Source organism: Chiloscyllium plagiosum, unplaced genomic scaffold (assembly GCF_037043375.1).
Source record: "Chiloscyllium plagiosum isolate Xiang-an unplaced genomic scaffold, Cpla_swu_hap1 HiC_scaffold_3, whole genome shotgun sequence".
NCBI lineage: Eukaryota > Metazoa > Chordata > Chondrichthyes > Orectolobiformes > Hemiscylliidae > Chiloscyllium > Chiloscyllium plagiosum.
Genome location: NW_028270141.1, coordinates 46,191,741 through 46,212,872, shown reverse-complemented (window position 1 = coordinate 46,212,872; position 21,132 = coordinate 46,191,741). Strand labels below are relative to the sequence as shown.

The following is a 21,132-nucleotide window of genomic DNA, read 5'->3' as shown; positions in this document are numbered from 1 at the left end:
CCGTTCTGAAGAAGGGTCTATGGACTCAAAGCATTAGCTTTTCTTTCTCTCCACAAATATTGCCAGATATGCTGCATTTTTCTCCAGCAATTTATGTTTTCTGTTTCAGATTTCTAGCGTCTGCAGTTCTTTGTGTTATATTGGTATTGTCTTTGCAAGGTGAACCTCTGAAAATGAAATTCAGTAATTCATATTGTAATGATGCTGTTCCTTTAACAAGGTTAGGTTCTCCTTGAGTTTTTATTTCAGAGGGGTCATAAAGACAGTGGCTCCATTTTATCTGCTTTTATCTACTTGAAGAAGCTTTCAAGTTTTTTTTTAAAAGCACTTGTACAATGAAAGGAGAGTAGCCAGTTCTCCCAGGTCAGCTTTCCTCTGGTTTGTTTTGAGTTTTAGCAGGCTAGCTGTTCAGACCTAGTCAGTTTTTGAGGCAACATCCGAGGAGCAGATGCTGCCTGACCTGCTGTGCTTTCCCAGCACCACTCTAATCTTGACTCCGATCTCCAGAATCTGCAGTCCTCACCTTCGCCTAGTGTTTTGAGGCTGCTGGTCAAAGAACCAGCTACATGGAAGAAGGTGTTCCATGCTGAATTGCTCTGCCATCTCTCTCTCCTGTAAAACTCTGTGTTTGATTTTACCTTTCTTGCCATGATGTTTTTTGGGGATTGTTGCAGTAATTTGGAATAAAATCATTAAATTGGGATTACCTGTTGGGTTTTCAGATAGGTTACGTTATTCTATATTCTTGTCCCTTTGTTTGTGCTTCATTTGGTAATCCTGCAAATAAATTTTGTTCTGTTTAAAACTAAGTGGTTGGGACAGCTGCATCATTCCTGGAATTTTCACTCTACACCTGCTTAAAATAACTAGCCAAGTTAGGGTCTGGGCTCCTTTCTTGAAATATTTTGAAGGAGTCTGACCTGGTCCATACAGATTAGGGGCTCTTTGCGGGATTTGTTCGATCATTCCGATTTGGGATTAGGGTTGCTGGACTTGAAGTCAGCAAGTGGAAGGTATTTGTGTCTTTTATTTCACATGTTCAATTCAGTTAGTTTAAACAGTGCTTGGGGTAGCAATGGCTCTTTCAAGGTAGCACGGTGGCTCAGTGGTTAGCACTGCTACCTCACAGCTCCAGAGACCCGGGTTTGATTCCAGCCTTGGGTCACAGTCTGTGTGGAGTTTGCACATTTTCCCTATGTCCTTGTGGGTTTCCACTGGGTGCTCCAGTTTCCTCCCACAGTCCAAAGATGTACAAGTTAGGTCAGTTGATCATGCTAAATTGCCCATAGTATACAGACTAGGTGGGGTTAGCCATGGGGAACACAGGAGGAGTGGGATGCTCTTTGAAGGATCAGTGAGGACTCAATGGGCCGATTAGCCTGCTTCCACAGCTAGGAGATTCTATGAAAGAGTTTTCTGGAGATGGAAGCAGTGACTCTGGGGGCTTTACAAAAGGTGAACAGGGAAATACTGCTGGAATTGTCAGTCAAACTGGAGTTGGAGCTGCCTCCTTCCGTGAAGAAAACAGAGTTAATTACTGCAAAAGCTCAGCATTTACATTTGCTGGAAATGCCATCAGAATCTTTAGAGATGGCTACAATTCAATTGAAAAAGAACCAGCTTGAGTTAGAAATTAGATTCCCTACAGTGTGGAAACAGACCCTTCAGCCCAACCAGTCCACACCAACCCTCTGAAGAGCAACCCACCCAGACCCATTTCCCTCTGACTAATGCACCTAACACTATGGGCAGTTTAGCATGGCCAATTCACCTTACCTGCACATCCTTGGATTGTGGGAGGAAACCGGAGCACCCGGAGGAAACCCACACAGACATGGAGAGAATGTGCAAACTCCACACAGACAATCACCCAAGGCTGGAATCAAACCTGGGACCCTGGTGCTGTGAGGCAGCAGTGCTAACCACTGAGCCACCGTGCCGCCCAATAGAGGCAAAAAACAAAGAAAGGGCAAAAGAAATGAAACTGTTTGAATTACAGTTAAAAGCAGGGGAAATAGAAAAAGAACAAATCATTTTAGCAGAGCAAAGTGAAAATGAGAGAGAAAGAAGAGAGAGAAGGAGAAAGGAAGAAAGAGAGAAAGTTTGAACTTCAGAATTAGGCACTTAGTCAGGAAAGTCAGCTTAAAAGGATGGAGATGAAGGCTGAAGCTAAGTTTAGTGAGGAGGAGAATGAGAATGAGCAAACCCATGGTAGCCAAAGGCTAGTCAGAATCTGTTTAAATATATTCAAACACTGCCAAAATTTGATGAGAAGGATGTAGAAGTTTTTTTTCATCTCATATAAGAAGGTGGCTAAACAAATGAAGTGGCCAGTGACCATGTGGGTTTTGTTGATCGAAACAAAACTTGTAGGATGAGAGCTAGTGAGGTATTTGCATCGCTGTCAGAGGAGGGATCTGGGGCATATGAGGAGGTGAAAAATACCACCTTAAATGGACGTGAGCTTGTACCAGAAGCCTACAGACATTTCAGAAATCAAAGGAGGGACTCTGGTCAGACCTACACTGAATTTGAAAGAATCAAACAAAGTAATCTTGATAGATGGATAAGGATATTAGAAGTAGAGCAAACCTATGACACTCTTGGAAAGCCGTTTATTTTGGAGGAGTTCAAAAATTCATTTCCTGAAGTAGTAAGAACTCGTGGAAGAGCAGGAAATTAAAATTGCAAGATGAGCAGCTGAAATTGCTGAGGATTATGAGTTGGTTCATAAGTCAAAGGTTGGCTTCCAACATCAGTTTCAATCCATGAGGCATAGAAATTGGGGAAAAGAGAAATCCTCATGTGGAAAATGAAAGATAGATCTAGGTGAAGGATAACTTAGCACAGGGTAAAAAGGAAACCCTTGAAGAGGAAAGAAAAGTTAATAAGCTCCGGTGTTTTCATTGCAATAAAGTAGGTAATGTGAAAAGCACTGGGAAGCCAGATGTAGGAAAACAAGATAAGCCAGTGAGTTTTGTTGGAGTGGTAACAGAATGCACAGTGGAGGCTGAAAAGCTGAACCAGAATGTACAACCAGGTCGGAGGTTGGTTAAGGAGGAAGTGCCAGATCTTCTTAAACCTGCAAAGATATTCACATAGGCCAGGAGCAACAAGCAAAGAGATTACCATATTAAAAGATATAGGATCCTTTCAATCTTTGATGTTGTAGGATGAGGAGATATGTACATCTGACGGATTATTGCCAGAAAAAGTGCTAGTAATGCGAATTCATAGTGAGATAAGAACTGCTCAATTATTTGAAGAGTGGAGAAGTCATGGTAGAAGTAGTAGACACTAGACACTGTAAGCTCCAGAAATACAATTTGTCCTTGTTAACGATATAGCTGATTCACAGGCAGGAGTGATGCCTACTGTGGTTGAAGAGCCAGTGGAAATTCAGGCAACTTAACTATTGCAGGACACATATCCTGGAATTTCCCCGACTGTGTAGTAACGAGGTCACAAAGTTGCCAGTTGAAACAGGAGAGGTCAAAGAGTACACAGATAAGAAAGCTGAAGTGGAATTAGCAGAGACCATGTTTAATCAAATGGTTGAGACAACGAGGAGCAGATAGATGTCAAAGCAGACATCTTCATTTCAGAGAAATTAACTGAATAACAGCAGAAAGATGAGAAACCAAACCAATTGTATCAAAAAGCAGACAGAGAAGAAGATCCTCGATGCATCCCGGTGTACTACTATCTCAAAAATGATGTCTTAATGAGGAAATGGAGACCGTCACACATTCAGGCAGATGAGAAATGGGAAGAAGTTCATCAAGTCATATTGCTAGTGAGTTATAGAAGAGATGTTACAAGTGGCACGTGGACTACCAGTTAGGGGGTCATTTAGGGATGGGAAAATCTCAAGCTAAAATAAAATAATATTTTTACTAATAGATGTAGTTGAATTTTGCCAGACATCTCATACATGTCAGGTAATTGGAAAACCACAGGCAGTAATAAAACCTGCACTTCTAATACCTATTCCTCCATTTGATGAACCTTTTACAGGATTATTAATTGAATGTGTAGGACCCCCTACCTAAACAACATGTGGGAATCAGTACTTGTTAACAATAATGGATGTGTCCACTAGATTTCCAGAGGCCATTCTATTACGCAATATCACAGCTAAAAGGATTGCAGCGGAGTTACTCAACTTTTTCACCAGATACGGACTCCCCAGAAATACGATCACATCAATGGTCAAACTTCACATCAAAATTATTCAAGGAATTTATGGACAGCTTAGGAATAAAACAATTCAAATCTACTGCATAACATCCTGAATCGCAGGGAGCGCTAGAAAGGTGGCATCAGACATTAAAGACCATGTTGAGGGCTTATAGTCAAGATTATCCGGATGAGTGTGATAAGGGAATTCCGTTAGGACTTTTTGCGATTGGCGATTCAGTAAATGAATCAAGCAGATTCAGTCCATTTGAATTAATTTTTCAGCATGAAGTGAGAGGACCACTAAAATTGATTAAGGAGAAATTGGCAAGTCATAATTCAGAGACCACGTATTTGGTTACGCATTCTGTGTTACGATCGAGCCCTCCACAATCACCTGATGAAGGAGCGTCGCTCCGAAAGCTAGTGTGCTTCCAATTAACCCTGTTGGACTATAACCTGGTGTTGTGTGATTTTTAACCACGTATTTGGAGTATGTGTCAGATTTTAGGGAATAATTAAATAGAACGGGGTTGTTGGTTAGACAGCATTTAAAAGTCTCACTGCCTGCAATGAAACTGGAAGCAGACAAGAAATCAAAAACTCACAATTTTGCTGTCGGAGACAAAGTTACTTCCAGTGATAGGTGAACCTTTAAAAGCAAGGTTCAGTGGACCATATCAGGTCGAAAGGGGATTGAGTGAGGTAAACTATTTGATGAGGACTCCAGACTGAAAGAAATCTTAGAGTGTGTCATGCGAATATGCTCAAAAGGTATTTTGACAAGGAAGGAAAGCCAAAGAAGACTGTGCCAAAACCAGTTGGTACCCAATAGTTACGTGTGGACTATTGCAAAGTCAATGCAGTCACAAAGACATATTCGATTCAACATTTGGAAGACTGTTTTGAAAATGTGGAACAAGCTACTTGTATTTCTGAGTTGGAGTTACTCGAAGGATACTGGCAGGTACCTTTGTCAGAAAGAGTGAAGACAATTTTGGCTTTTGCAACACAGAATGGACTGTATCAATTTAAAGTTATGCCATTTGGTATGAAAAATGCGCCAGCCACATTTCAGGATTACCCAGTTGTGTTGTATATGTAGATGACCAGATGATTTTTAGTCACACATGGAAGGAACATTTGCAACATATATCAGAATGGTTCAATCGACTTTCGAAGGCAGGCTTGGTAATAAATCTGGCTAAAAGTGAATTTGCCAAAACCCAAGTCACCTTCTTGGGCCATGTTATTGGACATGGACAAACGGCCCCAAGGAATGCAAAAGCAAAGGTAATTGGGGAGTTTCCCATACCATCGACAAAAAGAGCAGTACTACAATTCCTGGGATTCAGTGGATTTTATCAGAAATTCGTACCAAATTTTAGCAGTGTGACTGCTCCACTCCCTGAATTGCTAAAGAAAGGCAAGAAGTTTCAGTGGACAGTGGACTGTCAGAAGGCATTTGACAGCCTGAAAGCTGTGTTAATCACTGCCGCAGTATTAACCACACCTAATTACACAAAGCCATTCAAAGTGGCTCTTGGTGCATCTGATGTGGGTGTCAGTGCTGTGTTCTTACAGAAAGACAACAAGAAGATAGAAAGACCTATCGGGTATTTCTCCAGGAAATTGAACTTTAATCAACAGAAATCTTCGATAGTTGAGAAGGACACTTTGTGCTAGGTGTTGACCTTACAACATTTCAATGTTTATGTTATCAGTAATGTATCTAAGACAATCATATACACTGATCATAACTCATTGAAGTTTATAGAGAAATTTAAGGACAAAAATTGCAGATTATTTAGATACAGTGTGTTGTTACAGCCATTCAATTTAAAAATTGTGCATGTGGCAGGATGAGAAAACATGATTGCTGATGCATTGTTGAGACTTGAATGAAAAACTGAGATGTTCGATGGCAGGAGTAAAGCAGACTGTAATAGAATTTAGAGTGCATGTTTGCATGGATATATGCTAACAGTGTAAAATTAAGGAGTTTTAAAATGAAGCCACCTTTAAATATTGATTTTTTTTAAGGAAGGAGGTGTGACGATGCTGCTCCTTTAACAAGGTTAGGTTGTCTTTGAGTTTTTTTCAAAGTGGTCAAAAAGACGGAGGTTCCATTTGTCTGCATTTAGCTACTTGAAGAAGTTTTCAAGTTATTTTTTTAAAACCACTTGAATAATGAAAGGGGAGTGGTCAGTTCTACCTGCTCAGCTTTCCTCTGGTTTGTTTTGGTTTTTAGAGTCTGACTGTTCAGACCTAGTCAGTTTTTTGAGGCTGCTGGTCAAAGCAACAGCTACATGGAAGAAGGTGTTCGATGTTGAATCTCTCTGCCATCGCTCCCTCCTGTAAGACCCTGTGTTTGATTTTACCATTTTTTGCCAAGGGATGTTTATGGGAATTGTTGCAGGAATTTGAAACAACACTATTAAGTTGGGATAATCTGTTGAGTTTTTGGATAAGTAAAGTTATTCTACATTCTCTTTTATTTGTGTTCATTTGGTAACCTTGCAAATAAATTATGTTTTTTTTAAACTAAGTGGTTGGACCAGCTGCATTACTCCTGAAATAGTCACTTTTCACCTGCTGAAAACAACTAGCAAAGTTAGGGTCCAGGCTACTTTTTTGAAATGCTTTGAGGAATCCATATCAACATAAAGTAGTGAGAAGGATTAGTAAATTAATTTACTTAATAAATACTCCTGATTGTAGGAAGCAGAATCAGTTATGTCACATAAACAAACTGAAAGGGTATCATCGTAGGGAAGAGAATAAGGAGAAACAAGTGTGGTAAGAGAAGTGGCAGCTGACAGAGATAACAAGCATAAGGTAGCCAGAGTTGTCAATAACCCTCCAAGTAAATTTAACCAGCTAACCCAGAATTATTGAGACAGCTAAACACTGCACTCTCATACTTGGAGAAAAGACAATGGTAGGATCTTGCAAGAGGAAGTATGAGGTAATCTATAGAGATATACCTGGATATACTTCATTAGCTAGACATGATGTGGACAGAGGAAAGTTAGGACCAAGAAAACAACATCCTTATCAGTTAAGCCCAGTGGACAGAATTCAACACATCCTGAAAAACCATTTGATTGAACCTAGTCAAAGCAGCTCGAGTTCACAGTAGAGTGGTTCCTAAACTGGAAGGATGAAGTAGACTTTGCATAGATTACAGATTACAACAATTCTAGAGTTGTAAGGTAACATTTATAAGGTTGGCATGTGTCTTTCCTTTCTAAGATTGATCTGTTGAAGAGGTACTGGCAAGCGCCATTAACTTCAAGAGGTAAAGCAATATCTACTTTTTTTACACTAAATACATTATACCAATGCTGAGTCATGCCATTTGGAATAAAGAACAGCCTTGCTAAACTCCAGAAGCTTATGAATTAATCATAGCTGGCATTTGTAAGTTTAGTGTATTTAGATGATGTTGTAGTATATAGTAACACTTGGGAAGAGTGGAAGACCTATTTAATTACAGTTGGCTCGTGTTAAATTTAGCTACGAGTGAATTCACCAATAGGAATTCCATATCCCTAAAACCTGAAATTGTGACTTTTTATTCGTCAACCAGGGGCCCTTGATTCCCCATCCTCCATGCATCAGTCAAGCTCTGTTAGAATTTTATGTGTTTCAATCAGATCTTCTCATTTTTCCAAAATCTAGTCAGTACAGGCATAACTAACTAACTCTCCTCTAAAACTAATGCTACCACTCCTGATATCAGTCCATTCAGCCTTTGCTGTGCTCTCTCGGGCACATATATCCACTCTCGTGTATTGTTTCCAGGTATGGGGGTCAAAACTGCACATAATATTCCAGGTACAGTCTCACCAAGACCCTGCATAACTGCAGTAAAACGTCCTTAATTCTGAATTCAAACCTCCTTGCAATAAAGGTAAACAGACCATTTGCCGCCTTAATTGTATGCTGCATCTGCCTGTCTATTTCTATTGACTGGTGTTTAAGGGCGGCAGATATATTTACTTTGCCCAATGTGTTAAATTTTAGCAGAATGTATTTTCCTAACATAAAATACTAGGAAGTATTTAAATGTTTCCCATTGCTATTCTACATTACTACTTATTAATTTTATCCTTTTTTTTCTCCCTTCAGTCTATTTCCAGGCCCTCACCATAGTTTTATCTCCAATATGTTCATCTAGTCTTTGTCAAGCTTATACTCTTCTCAGTTATTATTATAAAGCACATTAATTTATGATCACTATTGCTGAGACATTATTCCAGTTTTACTTCTCTTGTCTGCTCTGAATCATTTATCATTTTGAGATCCAATAGAATGTCCTTCCATTTGAATGTCTTAAATATCAGAATAGAAAGGAGTCCTCTCGATAGTGAAGGAAGCCCAGGTCCATATGACTGAACTTACCTTTGCGATATGGATGAGCACAACATACAAAAGCAACAGCGAAAGAAACCCTTGAAATATCGATTATCAATGAAATGCGGGAAGAGCTACACAGCAGCTCAATCAATTGTTGTAACATGGGAACTATTCAAAATGAATTTGATGCTTTGCAGTTTATTCTCATGGTCATTATGTCTAATTTATATTGATGTAACAGACACATGTTTCTTATACTTTGCTGATTAGAAACATGATTAACAAAATTAGGTTGCCGAGACAATACATACGAGTTCCATTATAAGCTGATTGAAGTATTCAAGATCTGTAGCCAGCATGTTTTGATTGAAAGATAGTCTACAGTTACAGGAGAAACACCCATTAATTCCCAAGGATAAGCATTGGAAATCAGATGGTTACAAAAAATGCACAGCAATAGGCCTGAAACCTACTTGATTGACTCATCTTTGCTCTCAGTTGCTAAATGTCAGTTAGCACAAGGGGAGCTAGGTAAATCAAAGTAATGTAGAATAAATAAAAGATGTGCCATAACCTGGTCCTCCTACTAAAATTAAGGCAAATCCAGTTTGCCCATTTGAACCAGTGGATTGTGGAAATTCTCCCAACCACCAACACTTCACCCCAATTCCCATATGTGTTAATGCAGCAACAGTTTGAACAGACATATAAAATTACAATATTTAGTGGTTCAATTTGCTTCATTCTGCAGGGTTACAAGGGTGAACAAGGAATTCAAGGCATTCAAGGGCAAAATGGCAATAAGGTATTGAAACAAAATTCTACAATCAATTATAATTAAAAAATTGTAATGCATTTTCATTCTGTCCAAACATAAATCTGATTAACCTTTTTGAGGACCAAATAGTATTTCTGTAGGTTAAATCAGCAAGATTGAATATGCTGAATTTCTGCATTTAATTGTGAATGAAAAAGTGTTCTGTGGCTCCACTTCCATTTTCCATTGTAACTGCCACACATCAGTTTTGCTACTGGCAGCTGTTCAATCTGTAATACAAAGTAATTCCTGTGTCCAAGTAAGTATTGTTATTCCCAAATTTCTCTAAATTCAACTATTTGATTACTAATGAGAATATATAATCAATGATGCCTGAAACTGAAGGCAATATCAGTTTAAATCAAGTTTGAATTATTTCTTTTTACATGTCAAATTGTAACCAGATCTCTGTCCCTTCTTCACCTGAAGACTTTATTCGTTCCTGTGCAATGCTATGGAAGGGTTGAGCTAGCACTTTGCTGAAATTAATCCTTGTATGTAAGATGTCAGAATTAGCTCATTCATTAACTATTTCTTTAATTAATTTTGATGGGTATCGCCTAATCCTTTCAATGTTTTTGCTTAGATAAGCAATCACAATCATACTATACTAGTAAAGGAATGTTTATTCATCTAATTCTACTTGATTTAACTGAATGCTTAAAATGCAATATTAGAGTATACAACATCCAAAAAAGGAACAGAAGTAAAACATGCAGTCCCTCAAGCCTGCTCTACCAATCAATAACATCACGACTGATCTGTTTGTATTTAAAATTTCAGCTTCCCATCTGACCTCTAATAACATTCGATTCTTTTGTCTAACAAGAATCTATCCACATCTGCCTTAAAAGTATTTAATGATCCCACTTCCAGTGCCTATTGAGGCAGAGAACTCCAAAGTGTCATAACCTCCTGAGACAGAAAGTCAATTCACCCACCTCTATACTTAATTTTAAAACAATGCCCCCTATTTCTGGACTAACCACGAGAGGAAATATTCTTTCCACATACAATTTGTCAAGACTATTCAGGACCTTACACACTTCAACCAAGTCACCTCTCACTCTTCCAAACTCCAGTGGAAAAAAACCCAGTCTGTCCAACCTATGCGAATATGACAATTCATTCATTCCAGGTATCAATCTAGTAAAGCTCCTCCAAACTGCCTCCAAAACATTTATATTCTCCCTTAAATGCCACTGTCTCTTAAAGGATCCTCTATTGATACTTGATCCACTTTGCTAACCTCATTTCCAAGAAACAGGTCCAACAGTACAGTCTATCTGTTGAACTGAAGGCATCCTGCTGTGGGAAACTCTCCTTGTCTTTGCTGCCCCTTACAGTATCAGTATTCCAGTCCAGATTTGGATAATTGAAGCTGCTCATTATAATTGCTGTCTAATGTTGGCATTTCTCTGTAATTTTCCTGCAATTTGTTCTTCTACAGACTTTCAATTAGTTGGCCTATGGTCTAGACTTAAGAACTGTTCCATTTTTTGTTCCTTACGTCTAGCCAAATCAATTCTGCCACTGAACCCTCCAGAACAACTGCTTAGTGGCTTAGTAGTTAGCACTGCTGCCTCACAGCATCAGGGACCCAGATTCAATTCCATCCTCAGGTGACTGCCTGTGTGGAGTTTGCACCTTTTCCCTGTGTCTGTGTGGGTTTCCTCCGGATGCTCCGGTTTCCTCCTGCAGTCCAAAGATGTGCAGGTTAGGTGGATTGGCCATGCTAAATTGTTCATAGTGTCCAAGGGTGTGCAGGCTAAGTGGGTAACCCGTGGGAAATGCAGAGTTTCAGGGGTGGGGTAGATCTGAGTGAGATGCTTTTCAGAGGATCGGTATGGACTTGATGAGCTGAATGGCCTGCTACCACACTGTCAGGATTCTACTATTGAGACTGTTTCCATTTTGATGAAACCATACTGACTCTTCATGATTACCTTGAGTATGTGCATAGCTATGATTTACTAATGACCAATTCTGAAACCTTCTCCAAGACAGATGTCAAACTGGTCTGCAGTCTCCTGTTTTTTGCTTCTCTCCCTTCTTGAGTGGAGGAATTATCTTTGCTACTTTCCAGACTAATAGAACCATTCCTGATGGATGGGGAAATTAATTCCAATGTGTGTATGAGCTTCAAAAGGACAAGAAAGAATACAAAATTGTGTTTGATCATTGCAACATTTTAAGAAGAAAAATAATGGTTTTTGATCTGTATTAAACAGGGGCAGAAAGGAGAACCAGGTTTACCAGGTCAGCCAGGACAATCTGGAATGCCAGGAATGAAAGGAATAAAGGTATAATGTTTCCATTCACATTTTGCGCCCTGTCATTATCTACACAAGTAGCTCCCTGGCTCAGCAGATCTATCTAGCAAGTCCAACCATACAAACTGAAAAGGCTTGGGTTCATCCCTGGTTTGTACCAAATCTCACACAAAGCAGCGACCACCTTCCTGAATTGGGAAGAAATCAATCTGTGCTTTTATTATCACTATCCTTCTGTTAAAAGCCTTCATGTGTAGACTGGCACACATAATAATTAATGACAATTTGAACCAGTTTTCCTAAATATTGATACTCCAGTAATTAATATCACCTTTAGGAATGAAGGATAGCGGAAATTAGTCAAAAATCTGTACAAGGTATTTGATCTCCAGTATGATATATCACTTTCAGTAAATTATAGAATTCATCAAATAAGAGCACTGTATAAGTTTATTTTCTCATTTGGGCACTGACTCATCCTGACTCACTTTCCATGGCTGGTAGCTCTTCTCCAGCTGTCCATCGAGCATCACAATAAAGCCTAGTCGCCCACATTGTAAGACAACATATGTATGAACTTTCCAGTAGTTAATCACTCAATGGTAATCAAGAGTGCAAATCCTGAAAAATTTGTTTCCATACTCAACCTTTAGCTGAATGCTGTCTCCCTCGCTGAGCAAACTCAAGAACGTTTAAACTAAGCTTGAGATCTTCTTGATTATAACTTCAGTATCCCACTGGATAGTATGCTTACCGTACAAATTATCTGAGGAAATCATTCAGTATCTAAATTATTTCTGTATTTTCATTAATATTTAAAAGTTCACAAGTAGGACTTGTTTGGGACTAATTTAATAGTATCAGCTTGATTAATTCAGCTAAGTTTTAAAGCAATTTATATATGTTATTTGGATGTGATTACTGCGTTGTGAGCATTGCTATCTAATTATAATGACGAATGAGTGCTCTCTCGGGCATCTTCAGTGATGACTAAACCCAAGCTCCACCAGTGAGAAACCTCTGCCTGATGAAAATCAGTCAGGCATTTAAATATTTACTGACTTCTTGGCCTATCACAGTCCTCGCCACTGAAATCCAGCCTTGCCAGAAGCTGCCAGACAATCAGATGACAGCAGCCACTGGCAACTGGTGTTGCTGGAGGCCAAGACATGGCACTAGTGAGAAGGTTTCTTTTGTTGCTATTGCAGGATGAGGGTTGCAGGGAGAGAGGCATCAGGGAGTTCAAAAACAAGGGCAGGGGAACAGCTTCCAGGTACACAACCCTGCTCCCCCTTCAAACCCCAGTTACCCACAGATTGGGGCAAATGGAGGTCATCTCCCAAACTCAGTAGGTAGGCTGCGCTGGTTTCTGTGTCGGGAAAGCAACCGCTTATCTCACCTGTCAGACAGGTGAGTAATAAGGCCGATGCCATGGTGAGGCCCTTAAGCAGCCATTAATTGACCATTTGAGGGCCTTAATTGATGATGGTCCACCTGAAATTTGAAGTGGCAGGAAGAGAGCAAGTATCTCATCGGTGCAAATCAGCTTGATTATTTGCCCTTCCCACCCATCCTCCCCATCACTTCTAGGAGGATAAAATCTCATCCTATATTTTATTATAGCTTTATAACAGTAACAATTTTATTTTGTGTTTTGTTGCTAACAAGCATAACTGAATGGTAGCATGTACTTCAACAATAGTGTAATAGTAAGAGCACTGGCAAGACCGAGGCTAGAAACTCTTGTGGACATTAACTGTTTTTCTAATTCCCTAAAGCCTGGATGTGACTACTGGGGAGAGAGTGGTACATTGTGGTAAGTCAGAAGCCAGGCTAATGTGCTGGAGCGTGAGTTTGAATCACTCATGGCTAGCAAACTTTGGATCCAATTAATAAAATCTGAAAGTAAAAACGCATCACAGTAGTCATTATAAAAGCCTTTCTGGTTCACTTGCCCTTTTAAGGAGCGTAAATCTGTCATCCTTGCCTGATTTGGCCTAAATGCAACTACTGACTGACAACAACGTTGTGACTCTGAACTGGCCTCTGCAATGATCTATCAAATCATTCAGTTAATGTGATGATGGCCTCACTTGCAACATCCACATCCCATAAAAGGAAAAGAACATTATACAAATCTGGAGTGTTATGGAATATTGTCTACTGATCTTGATGATTTTTTTAAAAATGTAGCATTGGATTTAGGCATAGCTGAGTAGATCAGCATTTATTGCCAACCTCTGAATGCCCTGAAGAAGATGTTAGTGAGCTGCCTTCTTGAACCATTATACTTCTCATAGTGTAGGGACATGGACAGTGCTAATAAGGGAATTCAAGGTTTGGAAGGTGCTGTTGAGGGATCGTTGGTTATTATTGCAATGCATATTGTTGATAGTAGCAGCTGCTGCACAATGTGAAGGGTATCAATATTGAAGGTGGTTAGTGAGGCTAGTTAAGCAAACTGCGGCCTTTGGGCGAGTGGAGAGAATTGCATCACACTCCTGACTTGCGCCTTGAAGATAATGGACAGGCATTGGGGATATAAGAGGTGGATTACTTGCGGTATTACTAGCCTCTGCCCTTGTAACCAAATTATTTGTATGGCTGGTCCAGTAAAGTTTCTGGTAAATGGTAACCTCTAGAATTTTGATCACGGGGGGATACTTTGCTCAGTGACATTGCAGTACCTCACTAATTTTCTTAGATAGCACCTTTTAAACTTGTGATCTCTACCAATAATGACAAGATGTGGAGATGCCAGAGTTGGACAGGGGTGGACAGAGTCAAAAATCAAATGATACTAGGTTATACTCCAACAGGTTTATTTGAAATTGCAAGCTTTCAGAGCTCTGCTTTTTCCTCAGGCATGGTAAGATAGGGAGGTACAAAATACAGTATTTATAAACAAGAAGTTAACAACTTCAAAACTAGCTGCCCTTGCTGAATCCTTTAATCAGTGAAGATGTAGACTGCTGATTAAAATGCAAAATGTAGATTCCTTTCAAGTCTTTGTCCCTATATAATTAAAGGTTTTATCAATGTACAAGAGGTAATATCTCAGGTTACACTGTGCACTTGAGGTGTGAGGTCCCACTTCAAATCTATGTTTTAAGCTGTCATCCAGTTTTCTTTTGACAAAAAAAGAACTTGAATGAAGTAATTCCCACCTCTGTGTGTGTGTGTGTGTGTGTGCGCGCGCGCGCGCGTGCATGTTACATTTTTGACGGAAAAGAATCTTGAATGAAATAAATCCCTCCCAGCACATATGTGTCTTAAACCTCCCTATCATACCATGTCCAAGGAAGGAGCAGAACTCTAAAAGCTTATAATTTCAAATAAATCTGTTGGACTATAACCTGGTGTCATTTAAATAATGACAAGAGAAGCAGATGGATGGAAACACTGCCACTGACATGTTGCCCTTAAAGTCACACACCTTTATGAATTGTAATTATATCAATGTTCCTTCATTATCATTGGGTAGAAATCTTGAAACCGCCATCCGGACAGTGTTATCGTGTTCCTACACCCCAAGGACTACAGCAGTTCGAGAAGGCTAGTGAGTGACACCAACATCCTGTAATGAATAAAAAGAACTATGGAAGACACTGATTACTATCTCAATAATAGCAAGTATGGCAGAGGTTATAGGAAAGGGGAAACTTGAAATAACACATCTAGTGTCTTTCTGCCAGTCACAATCCAGAATTATATATTTTCTTTCGAGAGATGAAATTATTTCAAGTTGTCATCACAAGAGAAAAATTACTGGAGCAAATTCTTGGGATTAAAGACAGGTGAGTGCCTGATGGCCTACATCCTAGAGGTTTAAAGGAAGTGGCAGCAGAAATAGTGGATCCACAGGTTATAATGGATGCTGAATGGTTCCAGTGAATTGGAAAAATACTAATATAATGTCTTATTCAAAAATGGAGGGAGGCAGAAAACTAGGAAACTATGGTCCAGCTAGTTTAACATGTGTCATTGGGAAATTATTAGAATCCATTAATAAGAAAGTAATATCAGGACATACAAGTCAAGAGGCAATCCATCAGAGTCAGCATGGTTTAGTGGAGGCTAAATTGTGTTTGACTAATGTCACAGAGTTCTTTGAAGATGTAACTAGCAAAGTAGATAATAGGGATCCTGTGCATTGGTATATCTGGACTTGCAGAAGACATTTGATAAGTTGCCACACAAAAGATCAATATACAAAGTAATAACACATGTTCAGAGTAATATATTAATTTAGATACGGGATTGGCTAACTAACAGAAAGTAGAGAATACGAACAAATGGTTGTCAAGATGGAACTAGTGGTGTGCCTTAGGGTTTGATTCTCCAGCCCCAACAATTTACAATTTATATTAATTACTTGGATATAAAGATAGAACGTACTCTTGTCAAATTTGTGTTGGGAAATGTAGGATCGAGTCATCATGGTCCATATAGGTAGAACGAGGAAAGAATTTGGCGTAGTCAGTGTGATACATGTATTATACGCAGCAAATTAAGAAACAGATACTTTAAGTTAATAATCTCTGGGCAGCACTGTGGTACAGTCGTTAGCACTGCTCCCTCACAGCGCCAGGGACTCAGGTTCAATTCCAGCCTCAAACGATTGCTTGTGTGGAGTTTGCACATTCTCCCCATGTCTGCATGAGTTTCCTCCAGCTGCTCTGGTTTCCTCCCACAGTCCAAAATGTGATGGATGGGCCGTACTGAATTGTCCACAGTGTGCTAAGGGGTGTGCAGGCTAGATGGATTAGCCATGGGAAATGCAGGGTTACACAGATAGAGTAAGGGGATGGGTCTGGGTGGGTTGGTGTTCGGCGCATCAGTGTGGATTCAATGGGCCAAATGACTTGCTTCCAAACTATAGGGATTCTATGATTATCTGAGCCACATGCAAATTGGCAACAAACAAATAAAATTTGAGAAACATATGTTGGGACTCAAGGTAGAAATGTACTCTGTTCCATGGGACACTGACACTAGCACTTGGGAAAGTGGGACTGTACCACTGGAATGGTCTAAACCTGAACTTTGCTGGAACTACCGTCCTAGAGAACCATGTAACTAAGGAAGTAGAGATGATTTTAAACTAAATAGTGGAGTCAAGGGAGTAACTCAAGAAAGTTACAATGCTCACTAAGCAATTATTGGAACTGCCAAATCCACATGTCCTGATGGATTTAATCCTAGGATCTTAGAAGAAGTACTAGTGAGATAGTGATGCATTGGTTTGATTTTTCCAAAATTTCCTGGATTCAGGGAAAGCTCCATTAGATTGAAAAGTAGCAATATATAACTCCCTTATTCAAATATGAGGGAGACAGCAAGTTGGAAACTACAAACTTCTTTGCTTAACACTTGTCATGTGGAGGATGTTAGAAGTTGTTTTTAAAGATAACATAGTAGGACCCTTCATTCAAACTCGAATTTAAGATAATCAAGCAGTCAACATGGATTTATGAAAAGGAAAGCATTTTAAACAAATAAGAAGTTAAATGTGCTGTTGATAAAGAAGAACTGATGGTAATATTGGCATTAGGTTTACAGAAGCCATTTGATAAGGTGCCACATTGAAGATTAACACAGAGAATGAAAGTTATTAGTGTAGGGGTTAATATGTTAGTAGGGATGAAAGATTGGCTAGCTCACAGAAAACAGAGTAGGCATAAATTGCTTATTATCTGGCAAGATTTAATGATGCTGTGCACAGGGGTCAGTGCCTAGTGCTCAACTTTCTACATTCTATGTCAATGACTGAAATGATGTCACTGAAGCTGTGGTACAAATTTGCTGATGACACAAAGGAAATCTGTGAGGAGGACACAAGAAGGTTACTAAAGGAAATGGATAGGGTAAGTAGTGTCTAACATTACTCAATGTAGGAACATATGTAATTGTCCATTTTGGTTAGACAAATACAAAAGGAGCATATAATTTAAATGGTGAGGGGTGGCAGAGCTCTGAGATTCAGAGAGATCTAGGTGTCCTTGTGCATGAATCACAAAAGGTTAGTGTGAAAGTATGGCCAGTAATTTGGAAAGCTAATAGAATGTCATTGTTTCTTGTGAAGGAACCAAATACAAATGGTTATGGTATGGTTACACAGGGCATTGGTGAGACCACATCTAGGGGACTGTGCACAGCATCAGTTTCCTTAAATATAGAAGGATGTAAATGCATTGGAAGGTGATTAGCGAAGGTTTATTGGACTAATACCTGGAATAGGCAGGTTGTTTGATTAGTCAGGCTAGACTTATTTTTGCTGGAGTTTAGATAAATAAAAGGCAAATTAATTGTAACCTATAAACACCTGTGGGATCTTGACAGGGTGGATATGGGGATCGAGAGTGTGGTGCTGGAAAAGCACAGCAGGTCAGGCAGCATCCGAGGAGCAGGAGAATCAACCTTTTGGGCACAAGCCCTTCTGGGCAAACACATTTTGTAGGACATTCTAAAACCAGGAATCACTGTTTAAAAGTAAAGGAGTCATCTATTCAAAATACTGATGGGGAGAATTTTTGTCACAGAAGGTGGAGAGTTTTTGAACTCTCATCAGCTCATCATCACCTGTCTCATCTTCACCACTGTTCCTAAATTTTCACACTGCTTACTTAACATAAGCACTGGGTAACGTAAGTTTAGTTCTGCAGGTAAATGTTTGGAAGACTTAAAATGATGTCTTCAGTCACCCCTACAATCTCTGTTCCCAAGCCACCAATTCCACCTGTTGACAAGCAACTGCCTAAAACTAAACTAAACTGTTCACAACTCTGGGGGAAGATTTTCAAGAAGATTGCAGATGAGCCAAGTAATCAGGTGAGTTAGCATTGGGAAGTGACCTGTTCCCTTCTCTCCACTTCAGAAAGTAAGTTCTGGATGAGGAAGGTCCATGATCAGTTTTGCTGCCCTTTACACCAATTAAAGCCTTTAAATGGTCATTTAACTAAAGGTCTTATCTTACCTGGGCTGCAATTGCTTCATCTGTATGCAGGGTGAGAAAGAGTAAGCCAACCCAACTGATAGACCAGCACAAGCCAGCTGACTGTTTAGGATCAGATGGGGAGATGATGCCTCCATCTGCATTAATTTGTGTAAGATTGAGGAACTTAACCTAAGACAGAGAGGTTGCTGCTGAGAACCACTTCCTCTATCCCACTCGCACAGCGTGACTCCCAAACCCAGAAACCACCTCACCCCTTAAAAAAATATCTATCTATCCTGTTGTTGAATCACCATTTAGGGATCTGGCAATGAGGGGGGTGTGTCGTTTTTTTAGCAGAAGCGTTGGTCGGCCATCATGATGCTGCCAAGTTCTGGAAATGCCAGCCCTTGTTTGGCCAACAATTCCAGGAGGGCAGGATCTCCTGCTGTGGGTTCAGAATTCCTCTAGAAAGCCCAGCAGCCGACAGATACCTGAATGGCATAGGAGTAGTTGGATTTTCTAATGAAAGTAGGCTCTCTAGGATACTCAACAGGAAAATTCAATCCATTATCTCATATTATAACTGGAGATAAGCTTCCTACCATATATCTGTGCCAATAAAAGTCTGCCTATTTTTACCTCCATCAATTTGACTTTGCCCCTATCTCAGTTCGTGTGCTATTGAAACCCTAATTTATGTATTTGTTACCTCCCATCTTGACAATTTCAACACGTTCCTGACCAGCCTATTACATTACACCTCCTATAAACTTGAGCCCAAGACTCTGCTGTTTGTATACATAGATTAGATTACTTACAGTGTGGAAACAGGCCCTTTGGCCCAACAAGTCCACACCAATCCTCTGAAGAGCAACCCACCCAGACCCATTCCCCTACACCTAACACTACAGGCAATTTACCATGGCCAATTCAACTAACGTGCACATCTTTAGACTGTGGGGGGAAACTGGAACACCTGGATGAAACCCACGCAGACACGGGGAGAATGTGCAAACTCCACACAGACAGTTGCCCGAGGCGGGATTGAACCCGGGTCTCTGGCACTGTGAGGCAGCAGTGCATAAATGCTACAGTCTACATAGAGGTAGTGTCCAGCACCTTTGCAATGCAACATCTTTTTCCACTAGAATCATCAACAATACAATGAGGTTCAACGTGAAGTTCCCACAATTTCCCAGGTTTGGGCGTTCATTGCAGTACAGTTAAAAAAAAGGACAAAGTTTTCATAAGCAATTCTCTTAGGTGAGAGAGAGAGAGAGACACACACACACGTAACCTGAGGGTCACCATGCCTCAGGTGAGGATATAATTCGAGAAGGAGAATCCTACAAGGTAACCTTAGCCAATGCTGGCGTTAAACTTGTGCAGATGGCATCACTCTCCATTGCAATCTAGCCAGCTACTCTAAAATGACCTCTTGCAACAAGGGGATACTGAGGATCTGAGAGCCACAGAACTGTCCCAAGTAGGAAAATGATGACATTCATCAGAAGGAACATTAACTTCACCATCCTACAGCACAGTATCATCAACCATTGGGCTATTAAGCCCCAAGCAGCTAAGTTACTGTTTCCAAGCCATTAGATTGCGAAACAGATAACATGCTTTGACTTACTGTGCCATTAATTCTGGTCTCCTTCCTATGGGAAGAATGTTGTGAAACTTGAAAGGGTTCAGAAAAGATTTACAAGGATGTTGCCAGGGTTGGAGGATTTGAGCTATAGGGAGAGGTTGAATAGGCTGGGGCTGTTTTCCCTGGAGCATCTGAGGCTGAGGGGTGGCCTTTTGAGGTTTATAAAATCATGAGGGGCATGAATAGGATAAATAGACAAAGTCTTCTCCCTGAGGTGGGGGAGTCCAGAGCTCAAAGACATAGATTTAGGGTGACACGGGAAAGATATAAAAGAGATCTAAGGAGCAAAGTTTTCATGCAGAGGGTGGTACGTGTATGGAATGAGCTACTAGAGGAAGTGGTGGAAGCTAGTACAATTGCAACATGTAAAAGGCATCTGGATGGGTATATGAATAGGAAAGATTTAGAGGGATATGGGACAAGTGCTGGTAAATGGGACTAGATTGAGTTGGGATATCTGGTCGGCATGGTCGAGTTGGATTGAAGGGTCTGTTTCCATGCTGTATATCTCTATGACTCTATGATGACAATTCTCCTGGACTTACTGAGTAATACTCCCCTTAGACTTTGAGACATACCATTTCATTAAAGCATATTCAGTGTTTTCCATGTAAGTTGCCGACACATGCTACAGGAATAATATTGATGCAGCACAGTACCGTAATGCAATATGTAAACCCTCTCAATTGATCAGAGCTGACAAATGTGACTTGTTGCCTGGCTTTATGTTTGCACTGAAAGGCAAGGAAAGATTGAAGTACTGAGAGTCTTTAAGTTCTGAGTGAGGCATCAATGTACAGAAAGGCAAGACAGAAATGTTGTGACCATCCAATTAGGTGTAAAATGAATAAGCACTAATAGTATAACGAAGAGCCTAAAGATGCACCCTATTCCAATGCATGAGGTGGGT

At 40.0% G+C, this 21,132-nt stretch overlaps 1 protein-coding gene across 1 annotated transcript in view; it reads left to right on the top strand.

Annotated features, from left to right (window-relative positions):
- Nucleotides 1-21,132, top strand: part of col21a1 (collagen, type XXI, alpha 1) — a 474,425-nt gene that overhangs the window by 348,022 nt on the left and 105,271 nt on the right. Inside the window, exons 20-21 of the mRNA XM_087979161.1 lie at nt 9,293-9,346; nt 11,590-11,661. Coding sequence (XP_087835287.1) covers nt 9,293-9,346; nt 11,590-11,661 — 126 coding nt within the window. The remainder of the gene's footprint in view (nt 1-9,292; nt 9,347-11,589; nt 11,662-21,132) is intronic.